A 22,312-nucleotide genomic window follows, 5' to 3' on the forward strand; every position below is an offset into this window, starting at 1 on the left:
CGCAACCATTATAAAATTGTCTGGTTCCATTGAATATTAGCTTCTTGGACTTCTAAATGCTGTATCTACTAGGAATGTGACCATTGTTTGTCTTGCAAGTCTATATAGTTTATAAATTAGTGTTACTTGGTAGTGGAAGTCGGTGGGTGGCCAGTGGGCGGGTGGTGGGTTGTAGTGGTGTAGTGTGCAGGCCCCTAGTTGGTCTCCTCCATGGCCCCCTCCATCAGCCAGTCTCCACTTCTCCACTGGCTGATGTGGCCCTCCACCTGCCGCCTGCCTTACCGCACTTCCTCGTAGGGAGGTACTGAGTCTTTGATTACTGACTGTAGGAGTTGTAGTTTCACAATCCTTACAGTTATCTTTTTGACGTTGTGTGTAAACTTGATTGTTCATGTGACTGCCTTCAGATGCCTTATGAGCATTTAAATGATAACTGTTGGTTTGCATCAGAAGAAAGTATTATATATAAATGTATCATGCACTGTGAGATATGCAAATCAGAGGTAACAGTGTTAGCTGTTTTAAGTTTTCTTTTGTTGGTGACTTCAGATATGGGTCAGCAAGTGTAGTTTATGCCGGACTGGAGCTGCTGGGGATGCAACCTTTACACTACTCTAATGCTAATACCTGTACAGTACTTTTATCCTTTCACCTTATTACCATCCTCCATGTATAGTACTTGCTATCTTGATGCTGTCCTGTTGCTGACTACATGCCCAGGGCAGTAGCAAAACTTGGCAGTATTACTTAAGTAGTTGGTAAAAGGGTCCTGGGAAACTATATTGACAAGATCTTATGTTCTGTTTCATATCATTCCACATTCACACATGTCCCACCACCACACAACTGACCTTGATACTCCAGGACAGTTGAAAGTAGGCGTGTGTGTAGTGGATGCTACAAGGGTGGCACCCCAGCAGGCAGTCATTGGTAACCATCAGCCAGGAGTCCCTAGGGCAATGCCCTCTAGAGCACCAGTGGGGTGGCATTCAGTGCCAGACACCTCATCTAGCACGTCGTAGCTACACTACTCTACGTGTCAGGTCTACTTCACCGCATAGAAGAATCACAGAATAATTAATTCTTATGCACCTTTAAAGTGCACTTAGTTATTACTATGTGAAGGATGTCATTTCAGACAGAAGTGAATTAGTATCCCAAATGTACAGTGAAAAAAGTAAGAATCAATGTATAATATCATGAGTATATTGAAAAAGTTGAATCAGTTGTTACTGAGGTCATGTGGCTAATCAGGTTAGCTCCTGATAGAAAAAAAAACGAAGACAAAATTCTAATGCCCATCCCTCCCCACAGGCGACAAGATCCCGGTCAGAGATGGACGTAAGTGTCAGAATAAATTATAACCTCCCTCCACCCTTTTCCTTTCATGGTCCTGATTACATACCCCTAGTCTCAAATTACAATTGGAACTTTTTATAGTGTCCATTCTCAACCCATTCCTCCCATACAGAAAAACTGACACATTTTTACATTTAAAACCTTTGGTTCTACAGTTCCTACTCTTTTCCACAAATAGTATCCTTTTTCCTGTACAGTATACTCTTCCTATTCCTCCAAGATTTATGATGTATTTTAAGATTGACAATCCTCCCCTTCAACCTCTAATTTATTGCATTACTGTACCAGATTCAGTAAACTCAACCTTATTAGTTTTGCTCTGCCTACCTGTATTAGCAATTGTATGTAGTTACCCTTTGCCATGTATGCTACTAGTTGTATGGTCATACTGTCTTGTCTCATATAATGTAACGTTATTGTTCATTTTAGCATCCCAATCCTCCTCCATCATGGTAAGGTGCATGCGCCATCATGACCACTACCGTGAAGACTCCCAAAAGTAATGTACTGACTCCTCTTGCATGAACCTGAAAGTTTGGTGAAAAGCTTTAATCTTCTTAATTCCATGTTAGAACTAGGAAAATGTGCAGTCTACTTGTGTAGTTGCTGATATATTTCCTAAAGTCTTTTGGCAATATCTGTCATCTACTTGAGGATTATATAGATAAGGGAGATTGAAATGTTTAAGTCTGTTTACTCAGATTTTGTTTTCACATTGTGGAGTGTTTATATGTTATTAATCTGACATACTGTATTCTATTACAAAAACCAGAGTATACATATATGACACACAAGTAAATGCTAGATTTTTCCAACTGTCAAGGGAATTTTGGTCACAACTGTACTGTATGTTATTTTAGATGGCATCATTGATCCATACATTTATTGTAGATATTTCTTTGTCAGTAAATGATCTTACATTAATCCATCATATTCTATATATTATGGATATATTATGCAATATTGGTGAGGTTTTGATAAATAGGAAACTGTACAATATAATTATCTTGTTAGGCAAATTTTAAATTATCTGATACTGGGAACCCATATCCTAACACTGTTCCATTAGTATTTTGTTATTGATACTAGAAGAAAGGCCATTTAGTTTCCCCAAAATAGAATTTTGTGAAAGATATCAGTAATGCATTGTTTAAAAATAAATAAATAAAACCGACTCCAGAAATATACGATATACAATTTGAGATTCAGTAAAAGCAGGTGATATACTAATTTTATTTATACTGTAGGTCTTATGTAAAAAACCGATGATAGTTAAATGGATATAAGAAAATTTTGGTTTTAAGTAGTACCTGTACTGTACTGTATATTGTACAGTATTTAGAGTATTTAGAATCAGTCACAGTGAAGCGAAGAGAGAAGCATCAGAGAGCTGACCAGCATTTGCCTTAGTGAATTGATCATTTGGGTAGAATGGGACAAGGATGGTAGATGTGTGAGAGAAAGACAAAGAAATTTGCAAAAGAAGAGGGTGAAGAAGCTGCTACATAGAAAGCAACAGTGTACATGAATGAATGAATGTCATGATCTCAAGTTTATTTATTTTTAAATGGATGCTAGGTTGTATGAAATAACAGGGAAAAACAAAAGGATGTCATAGGTCCTTGTTGTGGAAGAGGAGCACTATACTAAAACATTACAATAAGAGAATAAATAAACAGCATTTGAAGGTAAAGCTCTCATACTGATACAAGACTTGGGACATCAAGAAAATGAACACAACAGATTCAGATCATGAGACCCAAAGTTGATCTTGAGCTCAGGCATTTATAAAGCTGGTCCCTTGTGCTGTGACTATACAGTACTGAATTAATTCATCTTGCCTTGGAGGATATCATTTTTACCAAGTGGAAAGTGGGGGTCAGATATTACAGTTTGTTTTTTCTTGATTATTGTAGTACAGTATTTGAAATACACAAAGTACAAAGTACACATGTATTCAGGCAACTTCATATCACTTACTGTACATTTTAGGATTTTACTTTGATTTATTTTTGGCACATTTAGAAATACTGTACTGCATCATACAGTGTGACCTGAAAAAATAAAAAATTTGGGGTTACAATAAATATATGTTTCTGTTGTCATTTTAACCAGCAGTCTCTCCTGACCAAACTGAGACTTCGTTACACTGATGTGATATTAACTGCCAAAAATTTACTGAGGCAGGAAAAAATTATTTAAAATTATCACAATGATTCTTACTTTTGAGCTTTTCTTTATCAGTATGGTAACAAAGGCTTATTTTCTGTATTTTTCAATTGTAAATTCCTATGATCGCTGTGTTAACCTTTTGTCAAACTTACTTTAACATACTACATACTGTACTACAGAAGTAGTACAGTATGTAAATTCAGGCTGTTTAGATGATATTTATATTTCACTGGTTAAAAGCTAAAAAAATTGTGCCATCCATTTGTTTGTACGTATACATGCGTACATATATGCAGTACCCATAAATACATACATACATACATACATACATACATACATACATACATACATACATACATACATACATACAGTACAAACACTTCCATCTTGTCTAAGATTGTCAGCAGAATTAAGCAAAAAGTATTCAATGTACAGTATTACCCCGCTTTACGCGGTTTCACTTAACGCGATTTCTCATATACGCGGTGCCTTGCAAGAACCGAACTTTCACTTAACGCGGTTCATCTACTCATATACGCGGTGAAGTATAATATATATTTTTTTATTTAGCTCATAAAATTCATACAAATTACCCGGCCAGAATATAATTTACATTGCTGGAATTCTTACAATATGATGATCATTTTGAATATAAACATCATAGATTTTGCATTAGATATACAAATTTTAGATATAATGTTTACTCTGAGTAAATATGTTATCTTTTGTGCAAAATATATGACATTTATATTCAAAATATACCTGGTCTTACAAGGAATCCAGCAATGTCATTTATATTATCCTAATTTTAGTTTGAGGTATTATTTATAACTAAAGAGGTAAATATTCTGGTTTTCCCACACATCTGGTAGGGAGGGACCGACCGACCATCTGGCACGGTGTGTAGAATATTTTTATTTTTTATTAACTGAAGATATTTGTTTTAACTCATAAAATTCATACAAATTACCCGGCCAGAATATAATTTACATTGCTGGAATTCTTACAATTTGATGATCATTTTGAATATAAACATCATAGATTTTGCATTAGACATACAAATTTTAGATATAATGCTTACTCTGAGTAAATATGTTATCTTTTGTGCAAAATATATGACATTTATATTCAAAATATTCCTGGTCTTACAAGGAATCCAGCAATGTCAATTATATTATCCTAACTTTAATCTGAGGTATTATTTAATACTAAATGTTAAAATCTAGTTTTTCACCCAACATTTCTCTTGTAGGGAGGGTTGGTGGGGGGTGGGGGGGAGGGTTGGGACTGACCATCTGGCGCGGTTGGAAGAGGGGGGGGAGGCAAGGTGGGGTACTTTGATTGACAGATAGTGTCGTGAAGAATATTTTTTTTTTATTAACTGAAGATATTTGTTTTAGCTCATAAAATTCATACAAATTACCCGGCCAGAATATAATTTACATTGCTGGAATTCTTACAATTTGATGATCATTTTGAATATAAACATCATAGATTTTGCATTAGACATACAAATTTTAGATATAATGTTTACTCTGAGTAAATATGTTATCTTTTGTGCAAAATATATGACATTTATATTCAAAATATTCCTGGTCTTACAAGGAATCCAGCAATGTCAATTATATTATCCTAACTTTAGTTTGAGGTATTATTTATTAAAATCTAGTGGTTTTCCCCCCAAAATTTCTCAGAGAGGGAAGAGCCAGCAGTGTAGTGTGAGAAGAGGGGGAGGGAGTTGAGTCCATTATTTGAATGGACATTAACTTGGCGACTGTATTTCTCTATTTCTCTTAAGTATTAATTGTGTGCATGTACCATCATAAAATTAAGATGTTATTTTTACTAGAACATAGGTATTGTGTCGGAAAAAGTAGAGTTTGGGGGTCGGGCCAGTCTCTATTGGAATTAATCCCATATGTTCTGTTGTTCCATTTACGCGGATTTCACTTAACGCGGTACCCTGTGGGTTCAATTGACCGCGTAAATCGGGGTACTACTGTATATCATTGTAACTTTTTAGTTTTTTTCATATGTATACCAAGGATACACTTTTGAGGTATAGTTTGGTTGATTTTTTTATTTTAAATCTTTTTCCAATTTTTTAATAATTTTTATATTGTTCAGCTAGTGGGGCATACCAGTACAGTATATGTGTTACAGACACAATTGTAGTTTCAGCGTGAACCTCTTTTTTTTTTTTTTTTACTAAATAGTATCCAGTATAGGTAGTCTGGTTTTACGCGGTTAATTAAACCCATGGAGGTCCGCGTATAAAGCGAAACGCGTAAAAATAATAACAGAACCTATGGGATTAATTGAAATAGAGACTGGGCTGACTGCCAGACTACCCTTTTTTTGGCTATCGCCGACACAATACGTACACTGTAGTAAAAATAACATCTTAATTTTATGATGGTATGCACACACAATTAATATATAAGAGAAATATCAATAATATTAGGTTTTTTAACACTTACGTTAGTAGAAGAGATGGCTGGGCACACTGGGATGGGGGGTTGGTTCTGAGGCAGAGGGCAGATTATTGGCCCTCACCTGTCTATCCACTACAGAGGCTAGCAGGGCTTCCTCGTCAAGCCCCTCAAAGTCCACATCCTCACTATCACTGACTTGGGCTGGCTGTGGTGGTTGGCGAGTGAAGAACTCGGTATTTTGTTGACTGCTAGCATTGATGTGGTCGTGATACAGCTGAACATAGGGCTCCTGGCATTTCAACAGATGGTTATTAGACACTTCGTAGCGATGATTGACTGGGTCTTTGGCAAGAATGAGCTTCATTCTCTCGGCTAACTCGATGACTTCCTTCACATCAGCATGTGTTAGTTTCTGCTCTCGTTGTTCTGTAACACCTCGCTGCTCAGTGCTCACTGATGTCATCATCTTCCAACATATCGTCCGCAGTCACCTCAGGTTGCCTGATTACCTCCAGGATGTCGTCGTTGGTGGTCTCGGAGAAGCCTGCAGCTCTAACACCCTGTGCAGCCTCCAATGCCACAGCAACAGACTGAGCCTCGCAGAAGCCATTGTGTAGAAAGAAAAAAAAAAACACTGGTTCCTCGGCACTAGTGAATATACACGGAGACAGTGAGACTGACGCAGCGGTGGAGAGAGAGGGTGGCGGAGGTGGCAAGGATAACTAGACCAATCACAGCGTGCAGCGGAGGGCGTTCATGGGTGGTAGGGATACGTGGCCCAATCACAGTCCGCGACGTCACCGGCACGAGTCTGACATCAGCGGTGACGTCAGCGTCCAGCACCTTGCCCCGCCGCTTGCCGCGTATATGATGGCATTTACCGCTTAAATAATAATTATCGCTTCTGGACAGGTGCATAAATGGCCGTCTGCGTATGAAATATCCGCGTAAACCCAGACTATACTGTACTGTATAAAATTTTCATTTGGGTAAGGAAACAGATCTTCGTGCAAGTCTCTGCACTCTGATAGGCATGAAGGTACTACCTGAAATTTCTAATATTCCTGAACACATTTGATTTGTTCATGTTCATTGTTGCAGTAGTCAATGCTGATTTATTTTATTTTTTTCTATTTTTTTTTAATATGTGTATGGTAGAGTATCATATTGTCTGAACAGTAATCATTTTTATTTATTTTTATTACTATTGATAAGATAATACTCACTTTTTCTTGATACAGTAAAATTTACTTTTTGTTCAATCCAGAATGCGACGTCTAGCTTTATTTCTACGTATGTAAATACCTAGCATTAACTCGCCAGGCCAACATACAGGCAATTAAAACATCTAATAATTACTTAAATACATAATATTAGGAGGACACGTCACTACCTGGCATTTAATTGCAATTCTCATAACCCCCTCCTGCACCCTCCATGGGTGCTGGAGGGGGTTTTGAGAATTGCAATTAAATGCCAGGTAGCGACGTGTCCTCCTAATATTATGTATTTAAGTAATTATTAGTTGTTTTAATTCCTGTATGTTGGCCCGGCGAGTTAATGCTAGGCATTTACATATGTAGGTGTAAAGCTAGAGTTCGCATTCTGGACTTTATCACAAAAACTGTTTTTTAGAAATACAGTGAACCCTCACTTTACGCGGTTAATTGAACCCACGGCGGCCCGCGTAAAGTGAGAAACGCGTAAAGTGAACAACATAACATATGGGATTAATTGAAATAGAGACCGGGCCGACCTCCAAACTCCACTTTTTCCCGACAATACGTACGTGTTACTAAAAATAACATCTTAACTTTATGATGGTATTCACACACACATAATATAGAAGAGAACAATCAATAAGAGAATAATATACTGAAGGTTAGGTTAGAAAAAACAAGGTTGGGGTTAACACTTACGTTAGTAGAAGAGATGGGTCGGCATAGGGGAATGGAGGCTGGTTCCGAGGCAGAGGGCAGGCTACTGGCCCTCAGGTGAGTCTTCATCGCTGTCATCCACACTTACTAGTGCCTCCCTGACAAATCCCTCAAAGTCATCATCACTGTCTCTGTCACTATCACTGGCTTGGGCTGGCTGTGGTGGGTTGCGGGCGAAGAACTCGGTTATGCTTTGCTGACGGCTGGTGTTTATGTTGTCGTGATAAACCTTGATGTAGGGCTTCATAGTCTGCAACAGCTGGATAGTGAAGATTTCATACCTGTTAGCGTCAGGGTCGTCGGAAAGGAGGAGCTTGACTTTCTCAATACACTCGATGGCACCCCTTACATTACTATGGGATAACTGGTGTTCTTCTTGGGATGACGCACCACCTGCCTCTTCACTGACGTCATCATCATCTACCATCTCGTCGGTAGTCACATCAGGATCCCTTATCACCTCCAGGATGTCGTCGTTGGTGGTCTCAGAGAAGCCTGCAGCTGTAACACTCTGCGCAGCTTCTCTGGCAAGGTCCACTGCTACTGCAACGGTCTGAACCTCACCAGTAACAGATTTACTCTGCCTAACACCCGGAATACCTTGCAACACATGTCTCCATGCGTGACGAACAGTTGCTACAGACAGCTGATCCCATGCCTCCACCAAGAAGTCCATAGCTTTCTTGACGTTGAATGTTCTCCAAAATTGTCTCACAAGTACTTCTTGCTCTGCCAACTGTTGATCCTCGTCGTCTTCGCTCTTGCTATCGGTGTTGGTGTCACTCAGGTTACGCAACTCTTCCTTGGTGTTGGTGTAGTCGTTCAGGAGCTTGAATTTCTTGGCAGAGAATGCAGCTTTTACATTACAGATCAATTCTTGGTCCATGGGCTGTGTTATCGACGTAGTGTTGGGAGGAAGGAAGACCACTTTTACGTTGGGGTGATGATCTAACAGTAGGGGCGAGTGTCCTGGTGCGTTGTCAAACAGCAACAAAATCTTGAATGGAACATTGTGTTGCTCACAGAATTTATTAACGTCAGGAACGAAACAGTCATCAAACCAGGAGAGGGACAGAGTAGAGAACATCCACGCCTTACGTGCGGTCAGCCAGTGGACATTTAGCTTGGTCATGTCCATGCTCTTGTAGGCGTGCGGCTTGCGTGCTGTGTGGATCACCGATAACTTGAGCTTACAGGTACTGGAGGCATTGGTGGTAAACAGGATGGTGATGCGCTCCTTCTGCAACTTCCGGCCCCGACACTTGCTGGCATTCTTCACAACGAAGGTCTTGGAAGGTAGCTTTTTCCAAAAAAGACCAGATTCGTCCATGTTAAACACCTGGTCGTCGGTGTACTGTCCTTCCCCCATAATCTCACGTAAAAACGGAGGAAATTCCCTAGCCGCAACACGGTCAGCACTAGCTTCTTCACCACCAATGTTGATATTGGTGATCTTGTTCCTCTTCTTAAACCTCTGTAACCACCCAGAGGAAGCATTAAAGGGTTTGGGCTCTGCAATTTCCATCTTTCGTGACACTGCAGCATACAGTTCACGTGCGTACTCCTCAACTGAGCGCGTGTCCACCGCCATGTTCCGTCGCGCCTGACGAACCAAGTAGCTCACAAGTAATTTTTCTGTCTTGAGAAGCACCTGGTTGTGGAAATACTTAATCATAGAAGCACCTGTAAACTTTGTGATGTTCATGTGCTCCTTTATCTTGGCTGCATCCTTCTTAATTGTCCTGATCGTAGACTCGTTAACACCATGCTGGCGCACGAGATCAACCTGTCTTGTTCCTTTCTCCAACTCTTGTATGATCTTATATTTAATTTCGTAGCTTAAGGAACATCGTGTCTTCTTTGGCTTAGGGCAGCTGGGTCCAGGTAATGCAAGGTTTCTTTGTGGTGGTGGTCCGGTGGAAGCCATTCTTATGGAACAATGTATACCGATATACACGGTGTAGCCGGGAGGGGTGTAACTGACGCTGGTAGGTCAAGGGGCTTGAACGCTCCCGCGGCGGGGCACGTCATAGTACATTAAACCAATCACAGCTAGCGGGGAGGGAGGTAACAATGCTTTGCCCAATCACAGTCCGATACGTCATATGACTTCACCGATAACGCAACAAAGACATACACTGCGCAACCTACTCGCGCCGCTTACACAACATGGCGGATGGCGGGAGGTTTGGATCCAAAAATGGCGCGGCGCGAGAGGACCGCCAGCCGCTCTCCGCGTAAAAGGGTACATACACCGCGGAAAGTGAGCATTCCGTGTTCGGCAGGGTACCGCGTAAACGTGGAAACGCGTAAAGTGAAACCGCGTAAAGCGAGGGTTGACTGTAAACAGGTGTTTTGGGAGATGCATCTCAGATTTTTTATGATTGGTTTAATTATTAGTTTTGTATTTCAAATAGGACCTGCATAATATTCCTATGACCAGTGACTCAAGTTTAAGTCCAGCCTAAGGTATCTATGTGATATATAAACCTAATATTGACACATAGAAAACAAAAATATGTTCTCAAGGACAAAAAATACCCCTAATTAGGTGTTGGATCTTACTTGACTCAGAGAAACTCCAAGAAACTGTTGTCAATCCTGCTGATCTCTGGTACTGTACATCTTCATGCCATCTGGTATATATTCACACAGTCAAGAAGTTTAAATTAATAGATATCTCCTTCACTGTATGACAAACTAGATGTTATAATTAAGATTTGGAATTATACATTAGAATTTTAGGCAACTTAGATTGAGAAATCATTTTATAACAGCTTGTATATTTTCACTCATTCTTTAGAACAACTCAATTTTTTTTTTCATTTTTAGAACTGTAAATTATTTTTTTATCAATAATATCAAAGAGCGAGGTGATGTTAATAAAAGAGGAGTGTAAAACACTAATCCCTCAGCTCAGTAATAGCAGTTAATTATTGAATTTGCAGCAGTTGTGAATATTAAAAATATGAAGGTTTACTGGATCAGTTGTGTTGTACAATAACATGTTTGTAAATAGAAAATGTATTGTTTATATGTAAGTGGCAATTTGTACTGTACTGTGTCAAAGTGTTTCAGTACCAGATGTATCTCTGTCCGTCCATGTCTTTGTCTATATGTCAGATGTTTATCAGAACACAATAAGCTTATAAGTACTGTACTAATTGGCAAGTCTGATAGATATAAAACTTGGTTTTTTTATTTGCTCAATTATGTTGAGAAGAGTGGCTCTCATTAGTCTAATTTTCCCCAATTTTGGGGGGGCCAGATAGCTTTGTAACTGTTTATAGATTTTATTTTATTTTTTTATGGGGAATAGCCCACCCGGACATAGGTCATCAACCCACAACGGGGCCTTGGGGGCAAAAAAATAAGAGTAAAAAGAAATTAAAAATTGAAAAGAAAAAGATTATTTTAATCTACACCATGAAGATGCCAGAACACCAGCTTTTGAAGTGAGACAGATTATACGAGTATGGAAACACAGAAGAAGGCAGAGTATTCCACAGTTTGGCTGTGTGAGGAAAGAAGGATGTACTGTACTATAATGAGTTATTCTAGTGTGACCGGCATCCTCAGAGAAACAGTGGGCATCGAGGGCAAGACAAGTGTTAAAAGCCCACGGCCTTGCTGGCGGTACATAGGATTCAAAATCTACCAAACAGTACCCGTAAAATTACCTGTCAAAGAGAGACAGTGAAGCAACATTGCGGTTAAGAAAAAGGGAAGAAACATTATTAACTATAGGAGGAGAGTCAATAAGATAAAATGCCTTTGATTCCACCTTATCTAACAGTTGGACAGAAGAAGAGCCACCCCAGATATGAGAGAACTACTCTAAGTTAGGATGAATGAATCCCTTATAAACTTGAAGCAACTGCTCAGGAGTGGAGTAAGTACTGCATCTGTACAGCATTCCCAGCTTTCTGGAGGTGCTTTAGCAATGTTGTGGATGTGTGGCTTCCATGACATTTTAGAGTAAATGGTGAGTCCTAATATATCTATTTTAGAATTTGGCAGAATTATGCATCCTGAAATGTGATTGGTGGGAGGTCATCTAATTTGGAAAATGTAATTGGTAAATACTGAGTTTTATTACTATTGAATTTAACCAAGTTTCTACCTCCCCATTCGGAGATGCTGTACAGATCCGCATTGATAGATGAAATTCAGCTCTAGAAACAGATCTAGTATGAGAATTCGGGGGTAGGGAAAAATGTGAAGAAGAGTGAAGAGTAGTATCACCAGTTTTAGAATGGATAGAATTAGTCGTAGTGTGAAGTAAATCATTGACAAAAAGAAGGAATAGAGTACCGGTAGGTAAAAGAACAGAACCCTGTGGGACACCACTGTTGGTAGAGAAAGAGTGAGAGATTGATCCCTCAACAACAACTTCCATGGATCGGTTCTCAAGGAAGCTAGAAATTAGAGAACAAAGTAGGAGAGCAAAACCATAAGAGGGAAGTTTAGAAAGCAAAGACTTGTGCCATACCCTGTCAAATGCTTTGGAGATGTCGAGAGCCACGACAAAAGTTTCCCCATAATCCCTAAGAGAGGATGACCAAAGATGGGTGCAGTAGGAGAGCAGATCACCAGTAGATCTTGCCTGGCGAAAGCCATACTGGTGATCCGACAATAGAGAAAACTGTTCAAGATGACAGAGAAAATGGGAGTTTAAGATAGTTTCGAAAATCTTAGAGAGGGATGAATTCAGGGCAATGGGGCGATAGTTAGAGGGATTGCAATGGTCACCCTTCTTCGGGATGGGCTGCACCGAGGCATGCTTCCAAGAAGAAGGAAAAGTTTGGGTTTTGAGGCAAAGGCAAAAGAGGCGAGCAAACACGGGCTAGAATTTCAGCACACTCCCTAAGAATATGTCCGGTCCATGCGCCTTACTCACATCCAACCTGGATAACACACCAGCAACCCTACAAGTGGAGATTATAGTAAAGTGCATAGGTTCAGTAGGAGGAGCAAGAGTAGGAGGGATAGAGTTGGAATCGCTTAAGGTGGAGTTAGAGGAGAATAAGGTGCCAAAGAGATTGGCTTTATCAGGGGGAGAGTTGGCTATAGAATTATCAGGTCGGAAGAGAGAAGGAAAAGAGGTTGTGCAGAAGTAATTACAGATATTTTTGGTTATGGACCAGAAGGATTTACTAGAAGAGTTAGTCAGGACAGCTGTCTTTCTTTTTATAAAATTCCACTTGGCCCTACGAAGAATAACCTTACAATGAATCCTAGAAGTATTGACAGAGGAGTGGGTAACAGGAGAAGGAGATAGTTTCATAACTTCATACGCCCTATCTCTCTACCAATATGCAAGAGAACAGGAGCGATCAAACCATGATTGTAAAGTGAAAGTTTTGGTGGAAGATGGAATAAATGCACTCATACCACCCTGTATAACCCCAGCAATGCTGTCAGCACATACCGAAGCGTCTCGAGTGGAAAAGCAACATTTATCCCATAAAGTCGGAGTAGAATTCTTGCAAGGAATGCCAGTTTGCCCTCCGATAGTGCCATAGTTGGCATTTAGAGGTAGGGTAGGTGGTTGTCCCCAGTTTGATTTAATAGAAATAGGATTGTGATCAGAAGACCCGAATGGGACAGAAATTGAGTATGAATAGCCTTTGTGTCTTCTGCTGTATGTTCATGCAACTATATTTCTGCGAGAGATGTAGTGCACAGTGTAAATGGTGTCAGGAATATTCATAGTTGAAGTAGCGTATTTAAAACCTCCATAAACATCAATCTACATTAAGAAATTTATACATACAATACTGTACTTCTAACACCTTCATGAAGGCCTTTCCTATACTGTATAGCGGCGGCTCCAGAATTTCTATATAGGAGGGGCTTAGGGGTGGCAATCTGGTTGGAAGAGGGGGCTAGGGGACTTGTCTCAAAGCTGCATTTGCAGAGCAAGTGCAGTATACTATTTTTACTTAGAATATATATTACATATCCATAATCATGGTATGAGATTTGATTTGACCTGATTTATCTTTAATCCTATGTTTTGAAATAGTACTAGTGTACGTTGGGTCGCCCTTTGACAGTCTTTGAAAGAGTTTCCCGCTATCAGCCAATCGTCTAGATACAGGTAATCAAAAGTTCTTATGCCCTCCTTCGCAAGGATCTCCCTGGGGATGTTTGCCAGTTTTGTAAACACTTTTGGCGCAATTGTAAGGCCGAATGGCATCACTGTGAAATGATAACTTACATCCGCCACTGGAAACACTAGAAACTTTCTGTACCTGGGAGCAACAGGCACGTGATAATAGGCATCTTCGAGATCCACTTTTGAGATCCAAGCACTGGTCGCAAGTAGATGCCTCAGATGATTGTAAGTGAGCATCTTGAAACTTCTTTTGGTAATGAACTTGTTCAGGATGGAAAGATAAAAAATCCACCTCAATTTGTGGCTGCCTTTCTTGGGGACTGGAAATAGGTGAGACGTCGCATTCTGGATTGAACAAAAATAGCAGTTTTCAAAGATACATATTTATTCACACTTTACATAAGATTGACAAACCATGCAATTGTACATACAAAAGAATAAGAACAATAATTACATAATGAAATTACATCAATATGCAAGCCATCAAAATAATGAAGAAGAAATTTATTTGAAACAAAAATGACAGAAATTTGAAATAACTTATATACAGCATGAACATAATGCAGTACAGTATATTCATTCTACTCTCAGATGAAAGGCTCAGGGTAACTGAAAACAAAAGTCATAGCAGTGTGATTCTTCGGTTATTGTGGTTGGAAGCAAAAGCATCAATGATATCTTCAATGTTCAGACTCTTGGCGCTTTTTGAATGGAAACTTACGTACGACATAGAGCTGACCAGACTTGTAATAATTTCCTTGACGGTAATTTTTATTCTAAGACGTTATACAGACAGCCACAGCCTTATGATTTGTGTTTGCACTTGCTGCGAATGGTGGAAGAATTCTGTTCTGTGGTGGAATCACAAGGTACAGTATTGTACGAAATTATTATGGAAATTCTCTTAAGGTATCATAAATTTTCTGCAATGAAACATCCTTTGAGGTGTTTGGTATTAAATCTTTCAGGAGCTTTATTCCTTCTTAAGTTGAACAATGGAGCATATTTTTCTAACATTAGTTTGTCAGGTATAATCCAAGATGACAAAAACTTCAGCACACTATAGAGTGCACTGGTCTATGGTGGAATAACCCTTTGGTAGACTAACATCTTGCGAGCTACTAAAGATCAGGGGATCAGCACGTGTATGGCCACCCAGCATGATAACACCAAAAAAAAGAAGAAAAAAGTATTTGTACCTGAATATGAAATTATGTGTAAAGGATAATATACTGTCTACCTGTACACAGAAACCATTTTCACCAGGACATTGCTTGGACTGTAGCTCAATGTCTAGTTTAGTGAGGTGTTCGTTTTAGTGAATAAAGTAAGAAGTTTTGATGAAAATGTGTAAGAACGTATTTGAATATAAAGGTTGATTACAGTACAACATACAAAAACTTATACTAACCAGGTCTGTAATCACCATAGTTGACCTTGACTGTCCAAAACTTCATTGACATATCTAGATGTCAGTTCCTCCCTTGCCACCCACTTGGCAATGGGCCTTCACTGTCACTTAATCAAACTAACATGCAAGTCAGTCACCTGGTAAGCATGCAATTCAGAAATGCTTAGTATCCTGAATACTGAGAATATAGTGATGCTTTGGACCGGAAAAAGTATCCACATTCCTGACGAGTAAGATGGCTACATCAGGTGGTCATTTTTTAATGGAAATGTACCACGGCCCACGAGCCCATGACTGTGACCGGGGAATACTAACCGCTGGACCACCAGGATACTAAAAGCAGATCTAGACTCTGTTATATTTCACACAAAGCCTGTTCAACGAGCCTCTGGCGCCGTGAACCTCTAATGGGGACTACCCGTATCATTAGAGGTTCACGGCGCCATAAGCTCGTTGAACAGGCTTTGTGTTAAATATAACAGAGTCTAGGACTGCTTTTAGTATCCTGGTGGAAGAGCAGTTAGCGTTCCCCAGTCACAGTCATGGGCTCGTGGGCCGTGGGTTCGAATCCTGGCGGGTTGAGGTGTTGATTGTATGTAGAAGTCCGCGTGTTTATTGGGCTAATGAAATATATATACGGTAGTGTTATAAATCAGAAGTGAAAAAGGTGGTACAACTGCCTCTTAGTACTGTACTCTAAACTGTGTCTTTACTTAAATCCTTGCAGTTGTTATGTGTTGTAAAATCATGTTTAGTTATTGACCCACTTTTTCTTTGAATATAAGTAAGAGTTTTCATTAGTTGTAAATGTTTTAATGAACATTATTGATATTGGCAAAGCTTCAACACCACATTAACACAGTTTGTGAATTATCCTGTAATGTTTGTTGTACATCACCGCTGTCTTATCTGTTGTAAACACCACTCTGTCTGGTCCAATGATGGCTGTTTATTCTTTATTTCTTCTTTTTGTGTGTCTGTTTCACAAAATTTTGAAACTGCAAGGATATACCAGATTTAAAACAGAAAGAAATTAGTAGTAAAAGTTGTGAAAGAAATATCAAAATGATTTATGAACTACTTATCAAATTTACTCATTGGAAGTCCTGAAATATATATCTCATGAAAATTATTACAAAGACACCGATAATAAAAGAAAAGTTTTCGTTTGCTGCCAGATGATGTAATCAATCCTGTACTGTACATATATATCATGTAGTGTTGTGATGCATGTTTATCATATGTGGCCCCTGTACAGATACGTTTTCATTTGTGCTTTTCATGTATAGTCTATTTTTTCTTAGAAACTGCGATGTTTGTCTTAACTGATTTTTTCTTGAGGGAGTGGAAAAGTGAGTCAGGTTCTAGAGAGTGAAACATTTTACTGTACATGTATATGCTATTATCCATTTAAACATTTTGAGGATTAGTTTTTCCTAATTTCATATATTTACATACAGGTATTATGATTTTTAAGATTTTCAGGTTATGATATTTCAAGTGACATGTATTTCTACTAGAACTGGAATAGATATTTACTCTCTTTAATATCCAAGACTCACTCTTTCACTATCCTAATAAGTGTTCGGTAATATGCTGCTTAATTGTTCCTAGAGTGTGAAGTGATGATGATTTCTATGACACCAGTCTGATCAATATGAGGTACTGAAGCACCTACCTTCCTTGCTCATACTGACTGTATAGATTAATTGTTGCCACTTCATCCATCTGAGCTGTGTAAATATATTAAATTATTTTGTTTTACAAGCAGTCTAATTTATGGGTTTTGCTAATCAATGCTTCTAATCATATTTCAGTACAAAGTTTTGAAATGTATGATAGGTTAGTAGTGTGATTTGTGTGATTTGATGATGTATAATTTGATTAGTTGCAAAAACTTGTGGCTAAAGCATAGTTACTGATAATGTACCACAATGCAATTTTTTGGGATTTCATTTCCAGCTACTGTTGAGCTTATTTTTTTCTTATTACTGTAACTGTGTGTGATAAACTATTGTAGATTAAAAGAGCATTCCTTGTAAACTTTATTATTAGCATGTTGATCTGCAGTTTGACAATCTTGGCTGCATATTTTGAAAGCCCTGCAGCCTACCTTTCCTCATTCTTCCAGTTTTTCCCTTAAACACCTAATTGAAAATATTACAACTCTCCCCTACACTTTAGTCACTCTCACTGATCCCAATTACATATTCCAATCCCATCCAAATACCGTATTGCAATCTTTTCCAGCCCTCTATGACTCACTGTTGCATTGCTTACTGCTGCCAAGCATCAGATGATGAAACTATTTTCTCATTCTTAGTATTGTACGAAAATACTGCGTCAGTGTGCCCATGTTCTTAGAACCTGTGTACATGAATGTCTAATTCAAGGCAGAATGTATCTGCACAATTCTCATCAATGCTAAAGTTACAAACATAACCTAAATATTGCCACCTGGTGTCTCTGTCCTGCAGTTGCAAACCAAAACAGCAGTGGACAGCCTCTGGTAAATGCAGCAAAGACTTTAGCGACAGCTAAGAAGAATGGTGGGCGACCAGCTGATGCTCTTACTTCACCGAGCCAGGGTTACAACCGGTCAGTTCCTCAGCAAGACAGGTATTTACAACCAGACATTGCACTCTAGTGAGCAGTATCTGTATTTTAATAGTAATCAGTTATTTTGTGACAGTTTATGAAATTTCTGGAATGCAGTATGAAAAGAAGCCAGAGCAGTTTAAACAAATTTATAAGGCATTTTGTTTCAGTGGCAAACTACTAAGAAATTAATATCCAGTAGAGTGCAATTGACTGGATATTTCATATCACATATCAGTGTGTGTAAACCTTTAATGAGAAAACAAAAGCTTTGTCAAATCTTATCAAATACAGTAGTTTTTCACTTAAAAGGGATACAATTAAACTTTAGATGTACCTGTATGGTTAATTTTTACTTATGCCACTTAGTTTTCTCTGCAATGATGTTTCTTAATGTATCAAAACATGAATTCTCTCTAGCTGTAGGTTCAGTAATAAGACTCGGTTCTAAATATATATATATATATATATATATATATATATATATATATATATATATATATATATATATATATATATATATATATATATATATATATATATATATATATATATATATATATATATATATACAGTGAGTTCTACTATAACGCGTGTTTTGATAACGCGAATTTGCTCTAACGCGATTTATGAATTCGGAACAATATTTGTATAACGCGATCGCTTGTTTGCTATAACGCGATTTTTGCTTACTATTTCTCCAATTTTGTGGTATTAACTGTGAATATGGTAAAGAGGAATATCTCCAAAAAGCATTCTGATGATAGAATTCCCGGTGATTATCGTAAAAGAAAGGATATAACACTTGAAGAGAAGCTTGATGTTATCAACCTCAAAATCACCCTTCTCCCCCATCAAGTTACATTCATATTTTTTTAAGGTAAAGTGTTAAATTTACTGTATGATTTCATTATTAGATATGAATGTAACATTTATTTAGACTGTGCTATCCTTTGTGTTAGGCTAACTACTAAATTTTTTCGATTTCGAGTAATCTGCACCTAACCTATTTTCTCCATAAGCCTGTTATTTCTATTACGCGATTTTCTATAACACGATATTTTACAAGAACACAATTATCGCTAAGTATAGCAGAACTACCTGTATATATATGTATATATATATATCTATATATATATATATACTATATATATATATATCTATATATATCTATACTATATATATATATATATATATATCTATATATATCTATATATATATATATATATATATATATATATATATATATATATATATATATATACATCTATATATATATATTCATATCTATATATATAATATCTATATTCATATCTATATATATATATATATATATATATAGTATTCATATCTATATATATATATATATATATATATATATATATATATTCATATCTATATCTATAATCTACATCCATATTCATATTCATATCTACATATATATATATATATATATTATTATTATTCTTATATATATATATATATATATATATATATATATATATATATATATATATATATCTATATATATATATATATATATATATATATATATATATATATCTATATTCATATTAATATATTACACTATATATATATATATATATACATATATATCTATAACTATATATTCATATTCATATATATATATATATATATATATATATATATATATATATATATATATATATATATTCATATCTATATCCATATCCATATACATATATATATATATCTTATCCATATATACATATATATATATATATATATATGTTATTATATATTCATTCATATTCATATACATAATACCTAATCTATATATATATATATATATATATATATATATATATATATATATATACTATATCTATATATATATATATATATATATATATATATATATATATATATATATATATATATATATATATATATATATATATTCATATATATATATATATATATATATATATATATATATATATATATATATATATATATATATATATATATATATATATATATATATATATATATATATATATATATATATATATATATATAAAGTTTCTGGAGAAGAGAGAGAATTTTTGTGGAATTTATGGTTTCAGAAAAGCTATGATAGAGTAGATCGAAAATTCTGTGAAAAGTCTTAAAATTTTAGAGGTATATGGGACTCGATAGTGGATGTGAAGAAAGTAAAGTTTTAAAAATAAACAAGAAAGGTAGACATGGTGAAATAAAAGTTAGCTGGAATGGAGATAATATGAAGGACGAGGAGTATTTCAGATGTATCTTGGAGTTGCCTGAGAGTAATTTATGGGGTAAATAAATCAAGAGAATAAGAAGTACAAGAATCCAAAGGAGGTGTGGAAGTTATGGAGGGAAAGTATATCAGGATCTGCTCAGATAGTATGGATATAGTGAAAGATTGGTAAAAGGAGTGTATAGAACAGAGATGGAAGATTGAAGGAAAGTTGAAGACATAAGATTGACTCATGAATTTTTTTAAGGTACTGTGTATGTTAGAGAAGTGTGTGCCAGAAAATGACTTGAGACTAGGTAGAAGAGGAGAACTTGTGAAAGGAAAATGTGAATGGGCATAAATTATACTGTACATAATGAATCACTTCTCTACTGCTATATACCAGTACGTGTTCATGTACTGTAATGTTGTTGAAAAATTGTTTTTATTTAACACAATCACAAAAGCTGATTATTCTTTTATAAACATTGCTTTTCTTCTAAATACTGTATATACCTGAATAATTGAGAATTACCTACACATACACACTTTGACTGTAGTTAGAGTCAAAGTATCTATTATATGTACATGATTAGTGTACAGGTATATAAAATAGTGTAAATAATAGTATTATTGATGACTCATTTTTGTCCCCGATGGTATTAGCTGTACACCAACCCTTGTCATTTTTAAACACTGAATGCATTAACACTTGTCCTTCCTCCTATGTAGGATGATTGCATTTTGCAGTAGAGTGATTATAATGCAAAGAATTGTTTATATTTTACATTTTATGAGTCACAGATGATTATTATTGTAGGACTTATTACATAAGTTTATTTGAGGACTTAGTTTACACAGTAAGTTGAGTAAATCCATGATGAAGGATTACACACATTGATATCCTAAGGAGAGAATACAGGATCCAACACTGCCACAGTGGGGGTTAATATAGACCTTTTGCTGAGTGGATGAATAGTACATTAGTCAAGTGTTTAAGGAAATGTAATATTAACTTTAGAGCCATAATATTAACCTTAACATTTGATAATCTGTGCTTGAGATTAAACTTGTAATCACTGTGTGAGTTCACTTAGTAGTTTTAGCTTATTGCCATATTAACTACCAAACATCTGATGACATCAGCATCTCTTGGCACACACTCAAACGTTGATTTAACTCCTCACACAATGCGGTATAAAACCAAACAGCATAAATCAGAGCAAATTGTCTGACAGCATTGGTCAAAAAAATTAAATTCTTCTTATGACATCATTTTAAAACAGGAGGTCAGAAGGAATGTGTTTCTTTCGCCATATCCAAGTCTCCATAATATTGCCCTCGTGATAATGGAACACTTGTGCCATGAAACAAATTGCAAAAATTTATAAAACCCAAATACAAAATTGAATATATAGTAAAACAAACACACATTCATGAATTGTGTGTGTGTGTGTGTGTGTAATTTGCCTGCATATTATATGCATGTGACCTTTAGCACATGCATATACTGTACATATCTATGTGTGTGTTGTGTCTTTGTATGAGTTTGTATATGTTCACATGTACATGTTCTTGTGTGTGTTTAAGAATTATTGAATATATTATTCACTGTTAGATAATACTACACAAGAGTTGTTATATAGTTTTAATCTCACAGTTTGTAATTAATATGAAAAGAAAAAAAGTATATATATAAATATCATCTTGAAATGTTTAGAACTAATCATGTTAGGAACTGTGGAAATTTTTGATAACATTATATATACTGTGTAGACATATTAGCACGTTATACTATAAGTATTATTTGATTATTATATGATATAAATTCATCAAATAACAAGCTTGATGATGTCCGTGACAGTTGACCCAGATGTGTTAGTGTCACAACTAAGGTCACAGATTACTATCCAAAGACCTCAATAAAATGATAAACTGAAGCACTGCACATTTGAGTATGAGTGATAATTTGATATGCTGTTATTAATTTATGTTTTATTTATGAACAATATTGTTTGTATTTTTAACTCTACT

At 36.3% G+C, this 22,312-nt stretch overlaps 1 protein-coding gene across 34 annotated transcripts in view; it reads left to right on the plus strand.

Annotated features, from left to right (window-relative positions):
• The window catches only part of LOC121857774 (calcium-activated potassium channel slowpoke-like), a 205,714-nt gene that overhangs the window by 144,023 nt on the left and 39,379 nt on the right, over nt 1-22,312 (plus strand). For 23 of the 34 annotated variants that reach the window (XM_042353931.1, XM_042353932.1, XM_042353927.1 and 20 more), the window contains 2 exons: nt 1,315-1,341; nt 17,913-18,054. In XM_042353931.1, coding sequence (XP_042209865.1) covers nt 1,315-1,341; nt 17,913-18,054 — 169 coding nt within the window. The remainder of the gene's footprint in view (nt 1-1,314; nt 1,342-17,912; nt 18,055-22,312) is intronic. The other 11 variants (XM_042353954.1, XM_042353936.1, XM_042353947.1 and 8 more) reach the window with 3 other exon arrangements.

Source organism: Homarus americanus, unplaced genomic scaffold (genome assembly GCF_018991925.1).
Source record: "Homarus americanus isolate GMGI-L3 unplaced genomic scaffold, GMGI_Hamer_2.0 scaffold16712, whole genome shotgun sequence".
In the NCBI taxonomy this organism is placed as follows: Eukaryota; Metazoa; Arthropoda; class Malacostraca; order Decapoda; family Nephropidae; genus Homarus; species Homarus americanus.